Here is a 20056-nt window from a genome sequence, read left to right on the forward strand (position 1 = left end):
TGGTTGTGAAGGATTTATCTAGATTGGCTCAACATGTTTCGATTACAAAATGGCAGCTGGAGTGAAGTCCTAACTAAATACCAGGAAGGTCTATGGACTATCAGAAGATCCAAGGCCACTTTGCGCTTTGACCAGGTAGCAATACCATGATTCTGCAAGCCCCATTCAGTGCCATTTGCCTTACAGACAAAAACAGAGACAGGAATCACTGGAGAGCAAAAGCATCATCAAACCAAGACAGTTTGCAGAAAGGGCAGCAATTGGTCATACCAATTGTGAAGCCTGATTGGTCAGTTCACCCTTGTGGGGATTTTATATAAATGGTAAACCACTTCATAACTCCCCATCTCCCGTGCTGAGGATTTACAGACAAAGCTGACAGGGGTGGGGGCTGTCCATCACAAAGCTAGACATGAGCCGTGTGTGCCTGCAATTGTAGTTAGATCAGGATTCCCAGATGTATGCTACAGTTAATACCCATAAGGGTTTGTATCAGTATCCAAGGCTGCCATTTAGGTAATGTCAACTTGTGTCATTTTTCAGTGGACGATGGACAGCATTTTACAAGGTCTACCCCAGGTGGCCTTTTATCTGTATGACGTGCTATTAACAGGGAAGACCAATAAGGAGCGCTTAGAGAACTTGGACATAGTTCTTGGATGTTTCTCCAAGGCAAGTGCATGCCTTAGTTCAGGAAAATATATGTACCAGGCACCCCAAGTGACCTACTTGGGCCACAGAGTCGACAAGACCGGGTTACACCCATTGGAAAATAAAGTGATGGCGATCAAAGCTGTCCCAACTCCCGCGTCCTATGTCTTTCTTTGGATTGGTGAATTATTATGGAAATTTCAGACGTAACCTGCCCTCCATCCTGGCACCTTTACACCTGCTATTGAAAAAGGGTTAGCTTTGGAAATGGTCTTGTAGCCAAGACAGAGCCCTTAGATGTTGGCACACTACGCTCCCAAGTGATAGGTACTGCTGATATGTGATACCACCCCTCACGGAATTGGGATAGTGCTGGCTCACAGATGGCCTAATGGAAAAGAATGCTCAATAATATATGCTTCCTGGACCTTAGCTGATGCAGAGCACAAATACGCTCGGTTAGAGAAGGAAAGCTTGGTGGTCATATTTGGTATGAGAAACGCCCATCAATACCTTCACATGTAAGTTTGTAATAGTAACAGACCACAAACCCCTGCTAGGGCCACTCAAAGAGTACAAAGCTCTGACATCCATAGCTTCAGGTCGAATTCAGCAGTGGCCTCTCATTCTAAGTGCGTACAGTTATTAATTGGGATGCTGTTTGGGTGGCTAAGTGGTACATGTGGATGCCTTGAGCCTCTATCTGACAAATCACCAGTGCTGCCACCGTTGGAAGGATCTATTCGGCTTTAAACTTTCTAGCTGCTCTTTTGGTCATCGCTGACAATCTCAGATCGTGGATGCAATAAGATTCGATCCTGGCAAATCTAAAACAGCTGGTAGTGATGGGGACCAAACAAAAGGCCCATCACAAGCGGAATTGAAACCTTTTGGACCCAGAGAGACTAGATCTCTGTAGAGGGTGGCATTTTATTATGGAGCGCAATAGTGATTGCCCCAAGCAAAAGTCACCTCCAGATACTGGCTGAATTCCATTAGGTTCATCCAGGGGTTTCGAAAATGAAGATGTTGGTGAGAAGTTATGCCTGATGGCCAGGATTGGATGCTCACGTAGCCAGGTTGATGGGGCTGTGCCCAGAGTGCCAACAGGAACAAAAATGTCCTCTGGCAGCTCCCTGACACTCGTGGGAATTGGTGGATAAATCCTAGACTTGGTTACACATCAACTCTTCTACGAGCTCAACATTCTTAGTCATTGTTTGTGCCCACTCAATGTGGTTGGGCATGCATAGAGTTTATTTGTCAAACAGGGGGATGACAATAGAAAAGCTGGAAGCATCTTTTGCAATATATGGGCTCCTGGAAGTATTGGTCAAATACAACAAGCCATTATTTACTAGCAAGGAATTCGAGTATTTCCTAAAGTCGAATGGCATTCGGCATATAAGGGCAGCTGCTGGTCATCCATCATCCAATGGCCTGGCACAAAAAGCTAACCAAACTTTGAAGGCAGGCTTAAGGAAACAGCCTACAGCTTCACTTGATACCAAACTGTTCTGGTTCCTGTTTGATTATAGGACAAACCCTCATTCAGCTACAGGGATAGCTCCAGCAGAGTTGCTAATGAGGAGAAGACTCAACACCAGATTAAATCTGATCTTTCTGGACCTGCAGGGCTAAGGAGGGGGGTGTCAGTGAACTGGCATCAGGAATGCCAATGCCAGTCATAAGACTCCTCTAAGTGAGAGAGGGCACTTACTTCAAGAGATGAAGCTGAAAACACCTAAATGGCCCTGCGTGGGTAGGAAGCATGGTTGACACGAGGTCAGGTCTCGTGATGTACAAAGTTTGGGTAGGTGAGATGATCCTGAACAAGCACGTGGACTACATAAAAGCTGCAAACTCTCGCAGCAGGACACAGCCTCCCAGAACAACCACAAAGGCTGTCGAACCCTTGGGCTCTTCCTCTTCACTTGGGGCCAAAGAAACCTCAGAGTGTGGGGTGGACATGGCCGATATTGCAGCTTTGATATCTTTAACACCTGAAGAAGAAGATGAATTTCCTCAAAGATGCTCTGGAATCAAGAGTCAGGCTGCAGCCCAGTACATGCTGCTTTTATCTGAGACTGAGGTAGAGGAACCAGACCCCCAGTGCAAAAGTGCCCCTGGAGCGACTTCAAGAAAAAGAACAGGCCAATGTCCCCAGACTTAGAGGGAGAGGGATGTAGTGATTGTAATGAGGTCAGCCAGGTAGATCTCTCCGAATATGAGTTCCCTGGTTGGGGCTGTTGACCTGGTCCAATCAGGGAGCCCGGGCTGACAAATAAATAGGAATGTCAGAGGTTATGCCCACTGTCTGAGAGTGGGTTCGAAGGAAGCTGGACCAGTGTCAAGTGCTAGAGTCAAGGGTGACTTGTTGACAGGATACTTGACAACAGATGGCAGCATTTTCTGTACTGTTGATGTTAGGTAATCTGCCCTAAAGGCCACCATCAAGTCCATGGATCAACAACCAGTACAACAGGTCATGGCTAGGGCTTACTCTTCACTGTGCTCTCAGCTTCCAGCCAAATTGAAGGCCACATTTGTCAGTTAAGCTGAAGTCTGGCAAGGGACTGGTCTGTGACATCAGATAAAATCCTGGATAAGCCTGTAGGATAGTCCTGAATTTTAGTTTGTCTATAGTCTATTAGGGATCCCTCTCACTCCTAATCATCTCCACTCCCAGCTTATACAAGTGATAAAATTGCTCTCTCCGACAAAAATTAGCTTACTATCTCTGCCATTTCCTTGTTCTTTCTTATAATTTCTCCGGGGATGCTTCGAAGGGATTCATATTTACTTCATCTTTACAGAGATATAAAAGCTATTACAATCTTGTTTGTTTCTTGTGCTTTCCAAACAGAAAGGGAATTTAGAGTCATTTAAAGGGTTAATTCATAATTCACAATGCTTCCCTGCCAGTCCCTCAATGATGGCAAAGACTGGAATCATGGCATTATTTTTCATCCATGTCATATCATAACACAGCATTGTGTGTTAACAAAGCAGCACTTACCCAGCAATAATCTTTCTCATTGACGTTCAATTTACATTCCACCAATGCCACTCAACTGCGGACCACATTATAATCTTTCTCTAAACATGGACAAAAGAGTAAATTCCTGAGGGGAGGTGAGAGCGGTTCCCTTTGACATTAAGTGGTGTTTGACTGAGTGTGCCATTGAGAACCCCTAGCAAAACCGGGGGCCTGTGGAAACTGCAGTAAAATGCCTGTTTGGTTAAAGTCGTACCTGGCAGAAAGAAAAATAACTGTGGTTGTTGGAAATCCATTATCTCTATCTGAAGACATCTCGCAGAAGTTCCTGTGAGTAGTTATTTTAGTCAATCCGTTCTGTTATGACATGCATCCTGGACAGGAGGAACTCGAACCTGTTCTGAGGAAGGGTCACTAACCTGAAACATTAACTCTGATCTCTGTCCACGGATGCTGCCAGAGCTGCTGAGCTTTTCCAGCAATTTTTAGTTTTGAACCTGAGGCTCCTGGCTCAGAGCTAAGGGCACTGAAACGGTGCCAGAAGAGCTCAAAAATATATGTTTTTCTATGCAAACTGTTGGGGAAATGTTATTATGCACCTCTGCAGCAAATAGGGCTTGAATCCATGCCACCTGCTTAGAGATTAAAACACTACAAGTACATCCCTAGTTCCTGAAAGGATTTATTTTTAATCAACCTTTGCAGTGATGTTATTACACACCTGTGGAGCACGTGGGAGTTGACTCGGGTCACCTGGCTAGTTCCATAATGATTAGAGATGCTTTACTTATCAGTCTGTTCAGACATGTTATTGCACAGCTCTGGAGCAGATGGGATTGGAACCAGGCTGTCCCTAGTTCAGGGGCAGGGGAAGTACCACTGCACTATAAGGCCCAAAAACCTGATCTTCTTAAAGCAACCTGAAATTTGAAAGCAGGCCACCTGGCTAGTTCTTCAGAGTAGAAGTTTTTAATCACCCTGCTCAGACACATGTTATGACACACTTCTGGAGCAGCTAGGACATCTGCCCAGGCTTACTAGCTAGTTCCTCAGAATAGATATTTTCTAACCATCTGGAAGTAAATACTCATCTTTGGAATTGCCCGACCAGTTATCTGTATGTAATGTTCCACTAATAGACAGTGACAAGATGCGGGTCTACGATGGGCACTTAGAGAGGTTTAAACGAGATGTTGCTGAGGACGAGTAAACTAAGAGATGTGATGTTAAGCAGCAAAATTAGTGAGAGAGTGGGATCGTATATGCCAGGGAGTGTCAGCTATGTGCCATGAGCTGTTTGGTCTTGTGTCTGTTATGCCATTTTCACAACATTCAACAATCTTATATCGGTGATATAATCCAACGTTACCTTATATAATGATAATGGGAACTGCAGATGCTGGAGAATCCAAGACAATAAAATGTGAGGCTGGATGAACACAGCAGGCCCAGCAGCATCTCAGGAGCACAAAAGCTGACGTTTCGGGCCTAGATGATGAAGGGTCTAGGCCCGAAACGTCAGCTTTTGTGCTCCTGAGATGCTGCTTGGCCTGCTGTGTTCATCCAGCCTCACATTTTATTACCTTATATAATTCCTTTTTCTGTAAAGCACTCCCATGTTATGAAACAATTTTGCCCTCAGGTCATACAGGGAGATATTACGAAAGATAATCAAACCCTTGAATGAAAATGGCTGGTTTTAAACAACATCTTAAAATACGAATGAATTAGCAGCTTTTGATTCCTCCACATTTCTGCCTCACTCAATAATCTGTCACCCCATACTTATCGAGAACTATACACTGTACCTTACAAGTACTCAAAGTGTCTGTTGCTGCCACGTTTTAAGGAAGAAATCCTTAAAATGACTCATGACCCTCTGTGAGAAAATGATTGCTGTCTAATTGTGTCTTAAATGGGTGACTGCATTTTTAAACAGTGACAACTAGTTCTCGTTGCTTCCACAAGACAAAATATTCTTTCCTTTCAAAATCCCTCAGGATGTTGTATGTTTCAATCTAATCACCTTTTATTCTTGTAAGTCACAATGCTGGAGAAAAGGGAATGGGAAAAACACAAGATGCCTGAGCTGGAGGATTCAAGGATATTTTTGATCAGTTATATGGCTGGAGGAGGTGATGAGCTAAGGAGGAGGCGAATCTACAAAGTTGAAATGCTAACAGATGTTATGTTACTATGGGGCAACTGACTACATAATTAGGAGGTTCTGCTTCAATTATACGTGGCTCAGGTGAGACTGCATTTGCAATACTGTGCACATTATTGGTCACCTTGTTTAAGGAAGCCTGTAAAGACATCGGAAGCAGTTCAGAGAAGGTTTATTAGACTCTTTTAAGTTAAAATATTTTTAAGTTGAGAGAAAAAAAGATTTAAAAAGGACATGAGGGGCAACCTTTTTACACAGAGGGTGGTTCGTGTGTGGAATGAAGTGGTGGATGCAGGTACAGATACAACATTTAAAAGACATTTGGATAAGTACATGAGTAGGCACGGCTTGAAGGGAAATGGGCCAATCACAGGCAGGTGGGATGAGTTTACTTTGCGAATGTCATTGGCATGGACTGGTTGGACCAAACGGTCTGTTTCTATACTGTATGACTCCATAGCAGGCTGGAGTTGGCTCCCTACTGGGAACAGTGCCGCTGCTCCACAAGAGCCCTTAGTTCTCCAGAGTAAATATTTTTAATCAATCTATTTAGGCATATTATGACATATGTCTGGGGCAGATCGGACAAGAACCTGGGCCCACTGGCCCAGAGATAGGAACACTAGTACTGTAATACAAGGCCCAAGCCAGAGTTGGGATTTGGAGGAGCAGTGATTTTTTAAAAAACTTTAACTGGCTCAGATACATTATACTACATCTTTGCAACTGGTAAGACTTGAACCCAGGCCTCATGGTCTTGAACTAGAGACACTAACCCAGAACCACAATAGTCCTAAGTTCCTCTGTGGGAGGCTAGTGGGCACTGACTGATTCCATTTGTGCACGATCTCACCGATTAATGTCATTTCCCAATGACAGGGTTAGTACTGCAGTCTAGTCACAGCATTTGGAAATATAATTACCCTCCCCAGATGCAGGGTGCTATCAACTCGACAGACAGGGTACTGAGAAGTCCATTTCACCATGCAGTGGAGTTTATTAACAGGAAGAGGAATGATTCAGTTAATGTCCAGCTGATCTATCTTCACCATTACCAGTGCCTGGAGCTGTGTACCCCTGGCAGCTGTCACAACTGCTACATCTGGAACAGGCTCATGTACTTCATGCTTCTGAGGGTCCAGCTGCCTTACAAAGCTGCTTACTGAGGGACAAGGGGTACCCTGCATGATCATGGCTCATAACACCATTGTGCAACCTCCTTACTGATTCAAACACAGTTACGATGCTGTCCATGCTTCATCCAAGGCCATGGTGGAGCAGATGTTACAACTGTTGAAGATGTTGTTCTGCTGCTTGGACTGGTCTGGGGGACTCCCCAGTATGGCGCAGACAGAGTGTGCCCCATCACTGTGGTTTGCTGTGCTCTGCACCATTGGAGCAGGCAGCAAGGCAATGTGATAGATACTGAGGAACTGGCAGGCTGACCGTAGTCTTTAGGGATGAGAACTTTGAGAGGAGGAAGCTGTCCTTGTGCATGACAGGTTGCAGCTGTAACAGGCACTACAGGCTGGAGAGATTCTGGTTGACACATCAGTAGATGAGAGCTGGATGTATCAAACCATCATGGAATGTAATCTTGGCCATCATTTGGTTTATATTATGGGAGAGAACTGCAGCCTCTACTTGTGGCGTTTATGTTTGGTTTTGCTGGTCGGAAGTAAAATCTCATCTTTGGAATTGCCCGATTGGTTACCTGTGTGTGATGGTCCCTTACTAGACAGTGACAAGATGCAGGTTGACAGTGGACACTGGGGTCAGAGTAGCGGTAACTCGGAAAGGTTTGGATGGGGTGTTGCTGAGGACATGTAAACTTAGAGACCTGGCGGATAAACCTCAAAATCAGCAACAGAATGGGATTGCTTATGCCACGGAGTGTCAGTTATGTGCCATGAGCAGTCTGGTTTTGTGTCTGCTATGCTGTTACATTAGGTGAGGGGTAACGCCGTGTTGCCAATTCCTCTCTGGGTGCGCAGCAACCGTTAAAGACAACAAAGGTGCCAGGATGTCCGATATTTCAGCGGATATCTGGTGAGTGGTGATTCCTGGTACATGGTGAGTCGGAGTATGGGGCTAGAATTGAGTGAGAGGGTCACCAAAGGGTCAAAAAGTTCTCAAGATGCAGCGAGATAAATTGCTAGGTCTCGTAGAGAGAACCATCCGTGAAAATCAACAAAACTGACACCGCCAAAAACAACTTAAGATTTGGGTCTAAGTGACAGTTTTTTCTGGATCTCAATGTTTGCTCATTTTAACCTAGATGCCTAACCCATCTATTCATTTCTGCCTCAATTTTCTTCCTTGTTCTCTAAGCTGCTTGATTGTATTTGAATAGTTTCCAAAATGTCACTTAAGTTTATATTTAATTATTTTGGTGCTCTCATCCATGCTGATTTATGAGATCACACCCAGGCCGATCAGAATTGCTTAGATTATACATATGCTTCATGAAGTCAATGAACTTTACTCCAAATATTTCCAAATTTGATTAACTAGTTAGGATGTCATTGCCATCTCTTTGACAAGAACGTTCGTGTCCTGTTTTTCAGGCTTGCATCATCTTCCCTTTTGCCTAATTGGATTGTAACATTGCCCTTAAATTCTGGTGAATTTACCTCTGTTACCTCTAATCTTGATTATTTCATTTCTGATTGGCTGGCCATCCTTCACCCAACATAAATCCGAATTAATTCAAAACTCTGCTGTTTCTACCCTAAACTGCAGCAAGAGCCATTCATCCGTTATGCCTGAACTACATTAGCTCCTGATCCAACAAGCCCTCAACTTTAAAAGTTTAATCCTTGTTTTCAAATCCATTCATAGACTGCTTCATCTCTGTAATCCACCCCAGCCCAACAACCCTCCCAAGTTTCTGTATTCCTCCTATCCTGACTGCATTTTCATACCAAACTTTCATCATTAGCAATCATGCTTTTATCTGTGTTAGCCCTATGCTGTAGAACTCCTTCACCTAACTCTCCTCCTTTAATACACTCATTAAAACAAATGTTGGTTATCTGTCCAAATAGCTCCTTACATGGCTGTGTATCAAACTTCAGTTGATCACTTTCCTGTAAATTATTGATCTTTTTAAAATCCTGATTTGATCTATTTCCAATGCAGGATCTCTGTCCTGGATGAAGATAAATTTGGTCACAATGAATTCATCGGGGAGACCAGAGTTTCTCTGAAAAAACTTAAACCTAATCAAGCAAAGAACTTCAACATCTGTTTGGAGCGAGTGGTGCCAGTAAGGAATACTAGTATTTTAATCTGCCGGGGCCAGTGCCTTGTGGTCATTTAAAACATTGAATTGTCAGTGCTCACATCAAGGTTCCAATCAACTAAATTAGTGACTTGAAATGTCCTCCATCAGATAATGTGTAAAATGTGCTTTGGGCTGTCTTGATTGTTTCAAGGTGGCATGAGTCTCAAGAGTGCCCTAAATATTGGCATGAATGTGATAATGTAGCTCATACAACAGTGCTGATAGTGAGGTTCTCACTCCAACTTTGGACGATTGACACTAGAGGAAGACATGGGCTGACTAAGGAACAGACCACAGGAAGAAACAAGTTTCTAAAGTGTTAGATTGTGTGTACATATAAATTACATCTGTGCAATTAGTTATATTTGTGAATGTATTCATTTGCTGTCCTCCAGGCTGTCACTAAATCCAATTTAAATATTTTCATAGGTAAAACGAGGTTCAACAGTTGGATCATCACGAGGAATGTCACTTTATGAGGATGAGGTAAACTTCGACCAATCGATTCTCTGGGTTGTAGTTTTCAAAAGAACTGTGACTGAATAATAATGTATTATATCATTATGTTCCACGGGGTCCTTCACAGAATACCTTTTTTTGTTTGTTTCTTGGGAATATGGCTGGTGCTGGTCAGGCCTGCATTTATTGCCTATTCATAACTGCCTTCTGTCAACCACATTGTCGTGGGTCTAGAGTCACACATTGACTAGAGTACGTAAGGATGGTAGATTTCTTTCTATAAAGGGAGACCTGTGAACTAGATAACAAGGTGTAGAGCTGGATGAACACAGCAGGCAAAGCAGCATCAGAGGAGCAGGAAAGCTGACATTTCAGGTCTGGACCCTTCTTCAGAATTGTGAAATAGATTTTTTTAATATAACAATTGACAGTTTCATAGTTGTCATTAGTTTAAATTCCATAATTTTATTGAATTCAAACTTCAGCATCTGCCTTGGTGGGATTCAAACCCATATCCCAGAACAAGCATTAGATTACTAGTCCATTGACATTACTATGATTTGCTTGGTGCAGATCCAGCTAAAGACATTTTAGGTCAGATCACCCAAATGCTTGGTCAAGGAAATGAGCCTTAAGAAATATCGTAAAGGAGGAAAGAAAGAGGGAGAGGTACAGAGGGATTTCCAGAATTTGAAGCCTATACAACAAATGTTGAGGAATTAAAATTGGGGATGAACATGAAGTTAGAATTAGAAAGGCACAAATCATAGAAACCCTACAGTGAGGAAACAGGCCATTTGGCCCAACAAGTCCGCACTACCCCTCCAAAGAGCATACCCCCCCCCCCAACCCATTCCCCCACAACTGCATTTCCCATGTCTAACCCAGACACCCCTGGGCACTATGGGCAATTTAGCATGGCCAACCCACCTACCCTGCACATCTTTGGATTGTGGGAGGAAACCAGAGCACCTGGAGGAAACCCACGCAGACATGGGTAGAACATGCAAACTCCACACAGACAGTTGCCCAAGGCTGGAATTGAACCCAAGTCCCTGGCGCTGTGAGGCACCAGTACTAACCACCGTGCCACCCATGTCTTGGTAGTCTGTGGAATTGGAGGAGATTACAGCGATGGGGAGGAGCGCAGTCATGCAGTATTTGAAAGCAGGAATGATCATTTTTACATCAAGGTGTTTCTTGACAAGGAGTCAGGGTAGACCAGTAAGCTCAGGAGTGATAGGGAAATGAGACTTGCTGCGAGTTAAAAGATGAGCAGAGTTTTGGATGATCTGAAGTTTACAACGGATGGAATGTGGAAAATCAACTAGCAGATTCTTGGAATAGTAGAGTCTAAGGCTGTGGGGCTAGAGGGAATCACAGAGATAAAGAGGAGTGGGATTATGGAGACTGCGGAAACATTTGAAAACAAGGACAAGAATTTTAAAACTGATATACTGTTAGAGTTGGAGCTAATATAAATACTGAGGTGGTGGATGGATGATGGTGTGTTAATTTATAGGCAGCAGAGCTTTGAGTGAGCACAAGTTTATGACAGGTTGAAGTTAGGAGTTGGAATGTTCAGATATAGAGGAAACAAACATTGATGAGAGTTTCGGCAGCAGATAAACTGAGGCAGGATTTGAGTCGGGTATGGAAGGAAGTAATCCAGATGTTCAGGCGAATATGTGGTCAGATACTCATTTCAGGATTGAATATAATCCAAATCCGAGAACAATCCAGCTCAGCTTCAGAAGTACCCAGGGGTGGAAACAATGGAACAAAATCAGAGTTGCTGGAAAAGCTCAGCAGGTCTGGCAGCACCTGCGAAGAAAAAGTCAGAGTTAACGTTTCGGGTCTGTGACCCTTCTGCAGAACTCAATGGTTGTAAACGGTGGCAAGGGCAGCTGGTAGTGACATTCAAAACAATTGCTTCAGTTTTCCCAATATCTACTTGTAGGAAATGGCTCGTCATCTAGTATTGGATTTTAGACAAGCGTGTATGACAGATCAGAGGGGTAGTGGTTCAGAGAGTTGACAGTGAGATGAAGCTGATTGTTGTCATTATACAAGTGGAATCTGAATCACCTGTTATTTTCAGTTGATCTTTCCGTAGAGGTAACACATAGATGGGAAATAAAAGGTGAAGGAGGTAGTAGCCAGTGGGGGAGGGATTTCACCAGTAATGGTGTTAGGATGTGAAGATGTTACAGGTGAATCAGTGTCTACAAGTAGGTATATAAGAATGGAGCCAATGAAATGTAGTTCCACCCTGATGGACAGAGGAAGAGAGGTGCTGGATGTGAAGGCGTGATCAACTGTGTCAAAAGCTACAGATGGTTTGAAGAAGAAGAATCATTTTCCTCAGTCATATTTTCAAAGTTGGTAATTCGTGATTTTGTCAGGAGCAATTTCAGTACTGTACAGGTCTAAAAACCTAATTGGAGATATTCAGACATGGAGTTGTGGAAAATATGGGCATGAATTTGGAAGTCAAAATGTCCATATTACAGAGGAGGAGGTGTTGGATGACTTAAAACGCATAAAGGTAGATAAACAAAGTGTGGAACGGAATGAACACAGCAGGCCAAGCATCTGATGAAGGGTCTAGGCCCGAAACGTCAGCTTTTGTGCTCCTGAGATGCTGCTTGGCCTACTGTGTTCATCCAGCTCCACACTTTGTTATCTTGGATTCTCCAGCATCTGCCGCTTCCATTATCTCTAAAGGTAGATAAATCCCTGGCACCTGGTCAGGTGTGCCCTAAAACTCTGTGGGACGCTAGGGAAGTGATTGCTGGGCCCCTTGCTGAGATTTTTGTATCATTGATAGCCACAGGCAAAGTGCCAGAAGACTGGAGGTTGGCTAATGTGGTGCCTCTGTTGAAGAAAGGTGGTGAGGAAAGGCCAGGGAACTGTAGACCTGTGAGCCTGACATCGGTGGTAGGCAGTTTTGTTGGAGGGAATCCTGAGGGACAGGATTTACATGTATTTGGAAAGACAAGGACAAAATAGGGATAGCCAACATTGTTTTGTTCATGGGAATCATGTCTCATGAACTTAATTGAGCTTTTCGAAGGTGTAACAAAAAGGATTGATGAAGGCAGAGAAGTGGATGTGATCTTTATGGACTTCAGTAAGGTGTTCGACAAGATTCCTCATTGTAGACTGATTAGCAAAAAAGCAGGTAGAGTGTAGTGATGGAAGGTTGTTTTTCAGTCTGGAGGCCTGTGATCAGTGGTGAGCCACAAGGATTGGTGTTGGGTGCACTGCAATTCTGTAATTTATATAAATGATTTAGATGTGTGCATAGGAGCTATGGCTAGGAAGTTTGCAGATGACACTAAAATTGGCGATGTAGCGGACAGTGAGGAAGGTTACCTCAGAGTACAATGGGGCCTTGATTGATGGGCCAATGGGCCGAGGAGTGGCAGATGGAGTTTAATTTAGATAAATGTGAGGTGCTGCATTTTGGAAAAGCAAATCAGGGCAGGACTTACACTTAAATGGAAGGTCCTGGTGAGGGCTACTGAACAAATAGACTTTGGAGTGTAGATTCATACTTCCTAGCAAGTAGAATTGCAGGTAGACAGAATGGTGAAGAAGGTATTTGGTATGCTTTTCTTTATTGTTAATGCATTGAGTATAGGAGTTGGGAGGTCATGTTGCAGCTGTACAGGACATTGGTCAGTTCACTTTTGGAGCACTGTGTGCAATTCTGGTCTCCTTGCCATTGAAAGGATGTTGTGAAACTTAGAACATAGAAAAGTACAGCACAGTACAGGCCCTTCGGCCCACGATGTTGTGCCGTGGAATAATCCTAATCCAAAAATAAAGTAACCTAACCTACATTCCCCTCAATTTACTGCTGTCCATGTGCATGTCCAGCAGTCGCTTAAATGTCACTAATGACTCTGCTTCCACGGCTACCACTGTTAAACTATTCCATGCGCTCATAACTCTCTGGGTGAAGAACCTTGCTCTGACGTCTCCTCTATACCTTCCTCCTAACACCTTAAAACTACGACCCCTCGTGGCAGTCAGTCCTGCCCTGGGGAAATGTCTCTGGCTATCGACTCTATCCATGCCTCTCATTACCTTGTACACCTCGATCAGGTCACCCCTCTTCCTCCTTCTCTCCAGAGAGAAAAGTCCGAGCTCAGTCAACCTCTCCTCGTAAGACAAGCCCTCCAGTCCAGACAGCATCCTGGTAAACCTCCTTTGCACCCTCTCCAAAGCCTCCACATCTTACCTAAAATAGGGCGACCAGAACAGGAAACAGTATTCCAAGTGTGGTCTCACCAGGGTTTTGTAGAGCTGCAGCATAACCTCGCAGCTCTTAAACTCTATCCTCCTGTTAATGAAAGCCAAAACACCATATGCTTTCTTAACAACCTTACCCACTTGGGTGGCAACTTTGAGGGAGCTATGAACTTGAACACCAAGATCCCGCTGTTCCTCCACACTACCGAGAATCTTGCCCTTAATCCTATATTCAGCATTTAAGTTTGACCTTCCAAAATGCATCACTTCGCATTTATCCAGATTGAACTCCATCTGCCATTTCTCAGCCCAGCTTTGCATTCTGTCAATATCTCGCTGAAGCCTGCAATAGCCCTCGATACTATCAACAGCACCTCCAACCTTTGTGTCATCAGCAAACATACTAACCCACCCCTCAACCTCCTCATCCAAGTCATTTATAAAAACTACAAAGAGCAGAGGCCCAAAAACACAGCCCTGCAACCACTCTTTGCCTCCGGTCAGCCAACCAATTCTGAATCCAGACAGCCAAATCACCCTGTATCCCATACCTCCTGACTTTATGAATGAGCCTGCCATGGGGAACCTTATCAAATGACTTGCTGAAGTCCATGTACACCACATCCACTGCTCGACCCTCGACAACCTCATCAAACTTGAAAGGGTTCAGAAAAGATTTACAAGTGCTGTACATCTCTATGAATCCATGAGTTAGGGGATGTGTGTGAAACAGATCATAGAATAATCTTAAAACACCACAATGCAGATAGAAGTCTTTTGGCCCATCAAGGCTACACTGACACTTTGAAGAGCATCCCACCCAAACTCACCTCCCCACCCATCCTATCCCTGTAACCCTGCATTATTCAGGGCTAATCCGCCTAGCCTGCACATTACAGCCAATCCAAGCAACCTGCACATCTTTGGATTGTGGGAGGAAACCAGACCACCAAGCAGAAGCTCACTTGGGCTCAGAGAGAACATGCAGACTCTACACAGATAGTCACCCAAGGCTGGAATCAAACCTGGGTCCCTGGCGCTGTGAGGCAGCAGTGCTAATTGCTGAGCCACTGTGCCAGCCATTTTCTGACACAGCTAGCTGCCTGCAGCATTGCTTGCAGTGACTTCACAGGCAGTGACTGCAGGGTGATCAGTGTGCCCCTGCAGGTGTAGTGGCAGCAAATAAAGCCCCTTGACCATTAATACCAACACTGCACCTCCCTTTTTTAAAGAGTAGAAGGACCACCTTTAGTGTACCAGACTTGATTCATACTACTTTCCATCATGGAATCAAAAGTCATACTTGCTGAAGTCGCACACTTCAGTGACTTGGCCAGAAGATTTATGCTAATACTCCAGTACTGAGGAAGTGCTATGTTTTTGGAGATGTCACTTTTTGACTTAAATCTTAAACATATCCTGTCTCCTCTCAGGTCACAGTGGTAAAGTATCCTAAAGCAATCAGTGATACTTTGAAAATTGCTGTGGAATTCTCATGTGTTCTAGTCAACATCTATTCATCAACTAATATTTTTAAAGCAGATTGCTTGTCTTGGAGCTGTGATGTCCAGCAGAGGCAAAGGCTACAAAGTCCTTAGCATTATGAAGTCCTTTGAGATAATATCCAGGTTTTATCAGGCTGGCTACTGACTACCAGGCTTGCCATTGGGCCATTATCTGCAGTTCTGGTCTCATTTATGAAGAGACCCATCACATCCTGCACTATTTTTTGAAAAATATCACAAAGGACCTACACCAAACATTTTAAACTCAAGACTGTTGCTGTGTGGTTTATGTTTTCAAAAGTCAAGGACAAACTCTCAATGGATTCAGTAGTCGGAAACTCTTCAGCAGATTATCAGATCATTGCCGTGTTACTATTCAAGAGATCTCTTTCTGCACAATGACTGCATTGTTTCCTATTTATTTTGCACAATACTTATGATACTTCAGAAAATATTTCTTGGCATAGATTGTGAAGGTCATTAAATAATTTGCAAATCGTTTATTTGACTTCTGTAAAAACTATTCATTCTATTTTTGGATCTGCCCTCTCCATTCTCCTCAATAAAAGCTACAAAGAAGTCCTTTCACCTCAGCTACAACCTAATTTGTCGTCTCAATTCTGAATCCAAGACTGTCCAATCTAGAGTTTATTTCTCCCACATCTCCATCATCCAAATCCCTCCAGAGTGATTCTATTGAGACTGCCCAGATTAAAGTTACAGTCCTTAGCAAATGCTAAACATTATGTCCATGCATATGACTTTCAAAATCTCACAACTCTCTTTTACTGTCTCAAGTTTGAGGCAGGATTATCACAACTACGTGTTTCAGTAAGGTTCACTTCCAGCAATGTGTTCTCTTTCTGCCCCTACACAGTCACCTTATGATGTGGAATGCTATTCATCATTTACATGTGACTATAGGATCTATATGTTACCAGAGCATTTACTTAGTATTATAGGATCACCCATGAATCCTATGACCTCCGTTGTATTTCAGACTCAAGCTTACCAAGGCAAGCACAAGAAATTCTTCTACACCAAGCTAATTCATGAGATTGTCCTGTCACAACAAAATTGTGTATTCTGATCTATCCCTGGCTACTTACTCAACTTTAGTAAGTTTACTTTTTAAATGCGTAGCTTTTGACCTAAAATAGAGCTTCACCTCAATCTTTCAACTTTACCCGATCCCCTCTGCCACTGGAAATGTTCAGTGTCACCTCTTCTCCTATAATCATCAGCTTTCATAACGCCCAACCTCTAAAGCTTTGCAACCTACTTGTCTTTAAATCTCTCTCATTATTCTACTGCCCACAGGTCTCCACTGACCTCCTTTCCAAGATATCATTTTCAAAGTTTTTGTTTTTACCTATAAATTCTCCATTTCTCTTCTGCTGTTCCTACGTTGCATTTAGTCCCAAGAGTCTTGCTTCCAAACCCTCTGTAAAACCATGACTACCAGAATTACCAAGCACCTCTACCTTATTCAAAATCTATCACCTCAACCCCTTTGCTACCTGTCACTGTCCATTTTCCCTTAAAGTTCCTCAAGATGCTTTCTGCTGAAGGTTCATTGAACAGTATTGTCATAAATGTCCATTGAACATAGACTGCATTGGGATGGCAGTGCTGGCTAACCAAAAGTGCTGACTAACAGTGTTTTTTGACAGGCTGCTACTCAGTACTTGACTCATTACTTGCACTTTAAGGTGTCCAAAGAAGGCTAAATGCTTCCTAATAAGTAGAAATTAAAACAGACTGTTCTTTTAAACTCCCTCCATTGATTGACAGCTACAGCACGGGTGAATTCACCTGAAACTTGAAACAATCCCGTGCTCCCCGATTCCTCAGGGTGTTTCACAAATCTGTTGCCCAGTTCATTTCTCTAAATTTCAAACATTTTTAATAAACTGAACTGTCACCTGTTAGCTGTTTTCTGGTCCTAAGGCATCAACAACTTAGGCTGTAAATCAGTCAGCGGATCTCAGCATACTTGCTACAGGCAGGACCACACCACCCATTGGCTTCTTAGTCGCTGAGGACGAATGGGATGCTCTTTGGAGCCAGGTTTTGTTAGAACAGTCAGCACTGGGCGAGCCCTTCCTTGGACCTGAAGAGTGATGCCTTTAACCATTTGAACATCATTTCAATGTTACTATAGAATTAAGTAGCAGCATTCTTCAGTGGACTCCAAATAGACTTTGCATAACTCATGCACACGTCACTTGAAAAGTCCAGGGTGCTTCTTATGCTACTGAATGAATGGTTTTGATATTAACAACACAAAAGTCCATCAACTCCTCACATTTATTACTGAAGGTGGGCGTGAGAATGGAGGGGGCAATTGGTGGAAGAATTAGGGGTTATCTTCAGGTTATGGATATCCTTTGAACAAGCAGTTTCAGTGATGGAGAGCAGGCCTATATGGATGAGTAAACTAGTTGTCTGCAAATATATTCAAGTCTGTGGCTTTTAGACTTCAGGTTAAGGACAGAAGGGGTATACCGGGGCAATAATGGCGTAAGAATATGTAAGATTTTAATGGGAACAAAGAAGGAGGATGTGCCACAATAGTAATATCACTAATATTCCAGAGCCCTGGGCTAATGATATGGGGAAAAGGGTTCGTATCCCATCATAGCAGACACTAATTCAATAAAATCCAGAAATAAAAAGCTAGTCATATCGTACAGTGTAACAATTGTCATTAGTAGATGGAATACAATGTGGCAAAGCATGAAATTATGCACTTTGGTAGGAAGGATAGAGACATAGGCCGTTTTCTAAACAGGGAGAGACTTTGGAAATCTGAAGCACACAAGGACTTTGGAGTGTTAGTTAAGGATAGCATGCAGGTTCGGTTGGCAGTTGGGAAGGCAAATGAAATGTTAGTATTCATTCCAAGAGAACTAGAATACAAGATCAGTGATGTAATATGGAGTTGTACTATTGAGACTGTACGAGGCCCTGGTCAGACTGCATTTGGAATATTGTGAGCAGCTTTGGGCCCCATATCTTCGGAAGGAAGTTATTCCCTTGGAGGGAGTACAGAAAAGGTTTTCAAGAATGATCCCACAATGAAGGGCTCTTCTTGTGAGGTGCTGTTGAGGACCATGGGTCTGTACTCAAAGTTTAAATGGATGAGAGCCGATCTCATTGAAACTTACGCAATGCTGAGAGGCACAGATGTAGTGGATGTGGAGATGTTTCCACTAGTAGAAGTTAGTAGAACCTGAGGGCACAGCCTCAGCGCAAAGGGACAACACTTCAGAACTGAGATGAGGAGGAATTTCTTAAGGCAGCAGGTGGTTAATTTGTGGAACCCATTGCCACAGAAGGCTGTGGAGACCAAGTCATTGAATGTAATTAAGCGAGAGATGGATAGGTTCTTAATTAGTAAGAGGATCCATGTTTATAGGAAAAGGCAGGGACATGGGGATGAGAAACATATCAGCCATGATTGAATGGCAGAGCTGAGCCAATGGGCTGAATGGTCTAATTCTGCTCCTATATCTTATGGTCTTACCTTCATAAACAGAAGCCTGGTTCATGAATATCCTTTAGAGAAGGTAATCTGCCATCCATACTTGGAGCACAGTAATGTGGTTTACTCTTAATTGATGTCTGAAATGACCCAGAGTGGCAATTAGGGATGAGCAACAGCCCTGACTTTGCAAACAGCACCAACATTCCATGGAAAAACAATTTTGAAAGGAAGTTTAAAAATGAATGGCATGTTTAGGTCCCACTCCACAAGACATGATCACTTGTGAGCCAGAGACTAGATAATCAAACATGCTGTAAGAAAAAGCGCACACAGAACAAAGTAGGGTTGGATGGGGGAAGGAGAATATGTCTATTGGAGAATACAGGAAATTATCAGAGACCACCTTATCAGTAATAGTTATAATGGATATTGGAATCAAGCAAGATGGTGAGGTTGAAGAGGTGGTTATGAATGGGGATGGGGCAGTTTATACGAGAGATTTAAGGAGGGCGTAGAAGGATGGGTTAGTAAATTTGCAGACGACACTAAGGTCGGTGGAGTTGTGGATAGTGAGAAAGGATGCTGTAGGTTGCAGAGAGACATAGATAAGCTGCAGAGCTGGGCTGAGAGGTGGCAAATGGAGTTTAATGCAGACAAGTGTGAGGTGATGCACTTTGGTAGGAGAAACCAGAAGGCAAAGTACAGGGCTAATGGTAAGATTCTTAGCAGTGTAGATGAGCAGAGAGATCTCGGTGTCCACGTACACAGATCCTTGAAAGTTGCCACCCAGGTTGACAGGGCTGTTAAGAAGGCATACAGTGTTTTAGCTTTTATTAATAGAGGGATTGAGTTCCGGAACCAAGAGGTTTTGGTGAAGCTGTACAAAACTCTGGTGCGGCCGCACTTGGAGTATTGTGTACAGTTCTGGTCACCGCATTATAAGAAGGATGTGGAAGCTTTGGAAAGGGTGCAGAGGAGATTTACTAGGATGTTGCCTGGTATGGAGGGAAGGTCTTATGAGGAAACGCTGAGGGACTTGAGATAATGGGAACTGCAGATGCTGGAGATTCCAAGATAATAAAATGTGAGGCTGGATGAACACAGCAGGCCAAGCAGCATCTCAGGAGCACAAAAGCTGACGTTTCGGGCCTAGACCCTTCATCAGAGAGGGGGATGGGGGGAGGGAACTGGAATAAATAGGGAGAGAGGGGGAGGCGGACCGAAGATGGAGAGTAAAGAA

The 20056-nt window shown here is 43.3% G+C and overlaps 1 protein-coding gene across 7 annotated transcripts in view; it reads left to right on the forward strand.

Moving 5' to 3' along the window:
• Positions 1-20056, forward strand: part of LOC125463994 (rabphilin-3A-like) — a 214379-nt gene that overhangs the window by 166022 nt on the left and 28301 nt on the right. For all 7 annotated transcript variants that reach the window (XM_059654974.1, XM_059654975.1, XM_059654979.1 and 4 more), the window contains 2 exons: positions 8958-9084; positions 9532-9588. In XM_059654974.1, the coding sequence (XP_059510957.1) occupies positions 8958-9084; positions 9532-9588 (184 nt within the window). The remainder of the gene's footprint in view (positions 1-8957; positions 9085-9531; positions 9589-20056) is intronic.

Source organism: Stegostoma tigrinum, chromosome 26 (genome assembly GCF_030684315.1).
Source record: "Stegostoma tigrinum isolate sSteTig4 chromosome 26, sSteTig4.hap1, whole genome shotgun sequence".
Classification (NCBI taxonomy): domain Eukaryota; kingdom Metazoa; phylum Chordata; class Chondrichthyes; order Orectolobiformes; family Stegostomatidae; genus Stegostoma; species Stegostoma tigrinum.